The sequence below is a fragment of the Misgurnus anguillicaudatus genome, unplaced genomic scaffold (assembly GCF_027580225.2).
Source record: "Misgurnus anguillicaudatus unplaced genomic scaffold, ASM2758022v2 HiC_scaffold_29, whole genome shotgun sequence".
Lineage (NCBI taxonomy): Eukaryota > Metazoa > Chordata > Actinopteri > Cypriniformes > Cobitidae > Misgurnus > Misgurnus anguillicaudatus.
Genome location: NW_027395279.1, coordinates 9,004,656 through 9,011,452, shown reverse-complemented (window position 1 = coordinate 9,011,452; position 6,797 = coordinate 9,004,656). Strand labels below are relative to the sequence as shown.

The 6,797-nt window shown below is 38.5% G+C and overlaps 1 protein-coding gene across 2 annotated transcripts in view; it reads right to left on the bottom strand.

The window, feature by feature from the left end:
• Window positions 1-337: 337 nt before the first annotated feature.
• LOC141362784 (uncharacterized) overlaps window positions 338-6,797 on the bottom strand; it is a 51,974-nt gene continuing 45,514 nt past the window's right edge. For both annotated transcript variants that reach the window (XM_073865027.1, XM_073865026.1), the window contains 3 exons: window positions 5,318-5,426; window positions 4,553-4,641; window positions 338-4,234 (listed from right to left, as the gene is read on the bottom strand). In XM_073865027.1, coding sequence (XP_073721128.1) covers window positions 4,117-4,234; window positions 4,553-4,641; window positions 5,318-5,426 — 316 coding nt within the window. In that variant the 3' untranslated portion in view covers window positions 338-4,116. The remainder of the gene's footprint in view (window positions 4,235-4,552; window positions 4,642-5,317; window positions 5,427-6,797) is intronic.

Here is a 6,797-nt window from a genome sequence, read left to right as displayed (position 1 = left end):
ACCTATTCTGTGTGTCCTGATGCAGAGGTAGTCGGGGTCATTGTCAACCGAAACCCCACCTATCATTATTTCCATGAAATATTATTAACGTTCCTAGATCATTTTTTTATAAAACAGGTCCCCTCAGATACCAAATCTAAACCGTTTGAACTCTGTAATGACATCGAGTATGACAAGTTTAATACAGTTCTTGATCAATATTATTCATGGTAAACTTAACAGTTTGTAACCAGAAACACATCAGACTGCCCACGTGGATTGGTCAGCTTAACTTTTCTCATTCATTTGGCACAGTCATATTTTAACACGCGGTTAAAATAAGCATAGAGAGGCTGGATCAAGTGCATGCAAAAGGGGTTTAATACATCTAAAAGTACAATATAATTCATTAACATAAACAATGAAAAATACATACATTAACAAGAACCATACAAGAATCTAAATAAAAGGCAAAAACAAACCATAACACACATACTTATTATGAGGGCTGTAATTTTAATAAAAAACTGGGACAAAAAAGTGGCACTGGCATTTTGGCCCAGACCGGCCCACTACATAGGATCACAAATCTTTGTGCAATCTTGACTACTAACTCCATATAATGATTAAGTAGAAAAGTATAAGAGCTGACATGTGACACATTTATTACAATAAATGCAAGCACTGTAAAAGGCATTGCATGTTTTTAAAAAAATCTGCTAATTGTCTTAGCTAGTGAGTGTGCACAATGTTTAAACTAACCATTTTGATCACCTTATGATAACACTGAGACCTGATAAACGTTACAATGAAGTCGCAGTCTTGCGGCAGAGCCACGAGTCCCATTACAGTGTGTGCAGAATATTTTGATCACTTTTTTTCTGAACACCTTTTACCAATTCCAAATCACAGTAATTTTATTATCTAACATTCATTTTTGTATATATCTTTTCCTTTCATCCTATTTTATGACCTTGCTGCCCGAATCAGGATTTCTTGTCTAATGGTCACACCTCAATTTTTGCAATTTCCATGCATGGCATCTTTCATATGGACATCAAATAATGAATTTCCAGTGTGTGTGTTAAACATTTTTTTGCCCATTTTAAATGTAAAAGAGAATGTGCCTAATAATTCTGCACACCTGAATATGCCTTTTTCTCCAGCCAGCCATCATTAACAATAATTTATTACTTATAAATGCTTTATTTACAAAATAAATAGTAGTCATTAAGATTCATTTAGTTTGGAAATAGTAAAATATGTTTGATAAAAACTGTGATCAAAAGTTTGATGTAGCTACCTAATAATTTTGCCCACACTGTATTTTATTGCAGTATAATCACTTTCATTTTGCAAACAGCCATTGGTCTATGACTTGTGTTTTTGACTGCGTTTTATCAAGAGGATATCTAAAAGCAGTTCTGCTTCATAAAAAAGCCAGAAAAGTTGTGATTGGGCTAGCCAAATGTTAAATAAAAAAGAACCAATGGGCTGCTTATTTTGTATCTCCTGGGCCCATCTGTCTGGGAAAAAAAACATCTTATGCTAACTTTTTTTGGAAAATGCTGTACATTGCCACTGCGCCTTTTAGCAACATAATGAATAACATAAAAACATAAAGAAAGAAAGAAAGAAAGCAAGAAAGCAACGGGCCACGTTGCGCGATGTATGAATGTTATGGGCTGGTCACACAAAAATAGTGAGAGATGTATACGTCTCACAAAAATAGTGTGTATGATACTCTTCCTCTGTTTCTTGTGTCAGATGCTGTCCACACTGACTGTCTGCATCTGACACAAGAAACAGTGGGGAACGAGTGGAGCCTGTCAAGAGATGATTGGGCCAGCCCAGTGTCAGTATGGAAAACAGAGCCGGCGCCAGACCATAACTAACAGGGGGGCACTTGGCTTCCAATGGAGGGGCACGCAATAGCAACAATAACTCGCAAAAACAAGACATTAAACACAGCAAGCACACATACAACTGGTACAGACTGTCAGCTCATTTCCCGTGTAAAGTGCAAAAGACCACAAACTATGCGCCGCGGCATAACTTTGACTGCGGCGTGAGCGCAAGCTGAGCTCCGCTGCGCTCGCGCTTTGCTCGACGCAACAACAAACCGCCCTCGCGCGGCGCAAGCCATTGAAATGAATGGGTTTCATGGCGCAGCGCACACCGCGTCCTAGCTTTAAAAAAGCCGCTTTACCATAATCACGTCATAATGCTGTTAATGGTCTACAGCCACACTTCACATTTAAGCTTACGTAATTTAAAACAATGTTAACTTACCTTTAAAATAGCTGAAGACGACGTGTACGAACATTAAACTTCCTTAAAACAGTGTCCTGTAGATTTGTAAATTCCACCTCGACCTCTAATCTCTGAGTTTGAGCCAGTCTGTGTTTGCATGAAGATGAAGCACGCGGTGCTGGTTCGTTCTAAATGTTCTAATATCCATATTTTACACAATCCATAAAATGCCGCGAAAAAACATGTTGCTAGTATCAAGTCACAAATATGCTTAAGACGTAAGACGGGTGAGATGCGGCAATACATCCAATCAGGGAAACTGGTCTGTTTTAATTAAAGAAAACATATCAACTATATTTTCCTCATTTGATTACATTACAAGTCATGAAACATTCAATGTTTAATTTATTTTAATTATTCTTGATATATATTAAATTAATAAAAAACTTTGTAGGGGGGGCACAACAACCTGTTTGGGCGGGCACTGCCCGCGAATGCCCCCCCATGACGCCGGCCCTGATGGAAAATGAACCAATGGACCGCTGTCCATGCTTTATGGGCCAGTCGTTGGCCAATGTAAAAAAATCATATTATATCCACCAGCCCCCAAGTGCTTTTGCCCACTGGGTATGCCAGATTGCCAGTCCAGCCCTGTCCATATATCAGGACGCATCTCGATATGCGTGTCAACTGCAACCCTAACCCTAAGACTGACAAATGAAATTTAAGTAATGTGAGATCAGACACAACTTTTACTAGAAATAAAAAACACATCAAGGCTTCAAAATTCATGAAAGTTGTGTTCATCTTTGATGATTCTCTTGTTGGACAAAAAATGCAAGTGTCATAAACTTTTGATAAACACAGAGATTATTTTTTGCGAATATCCAAAAGTCTGGGAAAAAAGAATTGGATTTTAAACAAGGGAACCACTAACTTCCAGGCTTGGCCTACAAAAATACATCATCCCTCCATCTTCAGTCTATGCTTTCAAATGGTTCTAGCAGCACAGTGATGTCACAAACAATTCGGTCTGTTCAGTGCTGCATAAAGTTAAGGTCAATGGGGGCCCCCAGTGGTTCGGGGCCCTACGCAGCTTGCGTATAGGGAGGATCGGCTCTGCGTGACAAAAAACAATCAGAAAGAGACAATAAGTAACTCTGACGACAAATAGGCAGTAGGTAGAGTACGACTGTGTCCCAATTCGAAGGCTGCGTCCTTCAGAGTACGTATTCTAAGACCAATTGCATCACTGCAGTGGAGTACAACTGAAGGCTAGTAAGACCGTCCCAATTCAAAGGCTCCTTAAAATGAAGCCTCAAAATGCGTAATTTCTCTGCACTGCTAAGAATAGAACAAATGGATCCTTCACAGTCAAGGCTATCTCGAGATGTATTGCGCGCCTGAAACAGCTGAATATAACTGATGTATGTTTTAAAATAAATGGTGTATTTAGCAGAAACATTTTTTTTAAATAAAACTAATATTTTTCTTGTTCCATATTTATTCTAATGCTAATGAGTCAAAAACGTTGGGTCCCACTGACAGTAGGCACGTACAGCAGGTGACGCAACTAGCTCTGAAGGCTAGACCATCTCATTTTAGTTGTCTTTGTGGACTGCAGAGGCTGTGACCTCCAAAGCTTTCGAGGACGTGTCTTTCAAAAGACCCAGCATTTGAATTGAATTTGAAACAAACGAGAGAACAGAACAGTAGAGAGAACATGGCATCAACAGAACATAGAACTAAACTTCAAAATAAAAGCACAAGACAAGACAGGGCAAACAAGGCAAAACGATATCAAGGGTGAACCATTGCTAAGATCCTTTGTAAAAAAAAGTGTAATGAGTAAAACAAAATGCTTCTATAAAGAAGCGTGTCTGTTCATGGTTTCTCTTCTGCATCATCAATTTTCCAGCTCAGGTCTTTCGCCAGCCCATACAAACTTATGAAGAAATCTGGAAAATGATTCAGCATATTCCTCTCCTTAAATTCATCTTGTCTGTTGGACAAACAAAAAAGGCAGAGTGAAAAGCACCTAAATACTGAAGAATTAGAGTGATCTTATATCTAAAAATGTATACTGAGGGATTTATACAGTATATGCTTCATAGTTGCAGGTAAAGTTTATATCACAATATTATAGGATTCTCAGTAAATAAAAAAAGATGTAAAAATGTAAAATAATATTATATCACACATATTTAAGATATCTTAAATCCCTCAGGACAAGCTTTAAATTAGCTTAATAGACACAGAAATGACTAAATAACAGATATGAGATCATAATTCAGGTACCCCCCCCCCATTGTTAACTTACGCATGCACCATTTTGTTACGCAGCGCACGTAGCAGGCCAAGCGTGTCATCTGGGAGCTTTTTGCTAATGTCATTCCACATCTCTGAAAGCTGTGAAAAAACACACAACTCCAGTCATTTAAAGATGTTAACATATAGGGCCCTATTTTAACGATCTAAGTGCACGGTCTAAACGGGAATGTCCAATTCCACTTTTTTGTATAAAAAAACTTTAAAACTCATTTTCTTTCAGTCATGGAAGTAAAATTAGCAGGCTTTTAATTTATTTTTTATTTATTTTAGTTTATGTGCTGCTGCGCATCCATGTAATAAGCAAACCGTATTGTCGTCCCGTTTATAGGCACATATTAGCCTACTAACGTGCTCATTAAATAACAAAAATAATATTGCGCCAAATGTAGACCAGGTTTTTGTTGGTCAATGGCGTAGTCTATTTTAGTTGCTTCAAAATAGCAACACGTCAACAATGCGCCTGAACACACCTCATTTTCAGAAGAGAACACCCCTGGGCGCAAAATTGGGGGCAAATGAATTTGCTATTTAAACAACTTGGCGCTAAATGTGAAAATGATAATTGAGTGGGGTTGAAACTAGCAAAAGACACTTGCGTTGCACATTGCACCGGGTATTTCATAGTGTAAAAACAGTGTAAAAAACATCATACTGTGCTATTCTGTTAATATCCACAGGAGACCCTTGATATAACCAAAATATTTCACAATGTTTAGCTGGGAAAGAAAAATGTATCATCCATGCCTTCACTCACCTCTCTTTTCCAGTTAGAAAAGGTTTTATCCTTAGTGTACTTCTTTGCAGTGTCACAGAGATTTTGAAGTTTTGCTAAATCCTCACCCACTATTTTAAGGATGTCCTTCCTAAAGAGAAAAAGTAAATGTAGCAAGAAAACAAAGTTGTCCCTTTTAATACACACCAAGCCCCACTAATGCCATGTATATGTAGGGTAGACATAAAATAATAAAAAGATTTTAAAGGTACAGTGTGTAAATATAAGCGGCATTTATCGGATTGCAACCAACGGCTCAGTCCACCGCTCACCCCTGCCTTTCGAAGGTTGCACATAGAGAAGCTATGGTGGCTGAAACAGGACAAACATTGTGTTGTCTGAGACAGCAGAGAGTAGATAGTCAAGCAATGAGGTTTCTTTACAAAGATAAATTAAGAAATTATATTTACTCAATTATTAAGTAGAACGATATGTTTTGAATATTATTTTTACTTCATATATTATGTTCATAATTGTGTAAAGTCTCTGACTTTAGGAGCTTTTTGCATGCTAGTTAGAACAACATAAGAATAGTGAAGCAGACAGCTTATGGTAAATACGCAGTTCAAAACGTTTATTTGACAGCGAGACGTTTTTCTCCCCATTTGCTGAGTCTGGAACAACCAGAGTTCTTGTTCTTTGTGCGTACTGCATCTATAAGGGGCTAATCACACCAAACGCGCTTTAAACGATTGGAAACGCAAGGCGTGACGCCCTGCCTTTTTTTTAAAAAAGAGCAGTGCGACGCAACTTTTTATATTGCTAAGCAACCACCGAGTCAGCTGTCTTGTCAATGAAATATTGAAGCATGTGCAGAAACTTTAAAAAGAGGTTGCTTGCTCTGACCTTGTTTGAGGGTGAGAGGTGCACAAACACGCAGGAGAGAGTAAGGCCCGCCTCTCCCCTCATTCAATTGGACAATGGAAAGACGCGGATGACGTCGGGCGCTTCTCCGCTCTCAGCACTCTTTTAAAAGTGCGTGCTGCGACTGGCGGCAAAAACCGCAAGGCGCTCGGCGCACATAAACAGCGCGCAAACGCTCCCTGCCCATAGAATATCATTTAAAAAAGGCGCCTGCAACTGCCATAAACGCTTTTGGTGTGTCCAGCCCCTAAGAGTGCTTTTCGCCACTATGTTGTTCTTCTTCTGTGTTTTAAGAGCAGTTTTCCCTTTTAGGGATACTGTAAAAACATTGTGCCGTACTGTAAAATGTCAACCCGTGGTGAATGTCGATAACGGCTCATTCCAAGGTAATAAAATATAACGGTTCATTATGTTAGGCCTTTATACAACAGTAGCTGTGTTTACATGGACAATTGTAATTAGTTTAAATGTTCAATCCGATCAAAAATGCTCCATGTAAATACCTCAATCAGAATTAAAAGGGACAAACCAATTAAAAATCTAATCTGTTTAAGAGGGGTGGTTTATACCTTTTGTAATCGCTTAAAAGGACATGTAA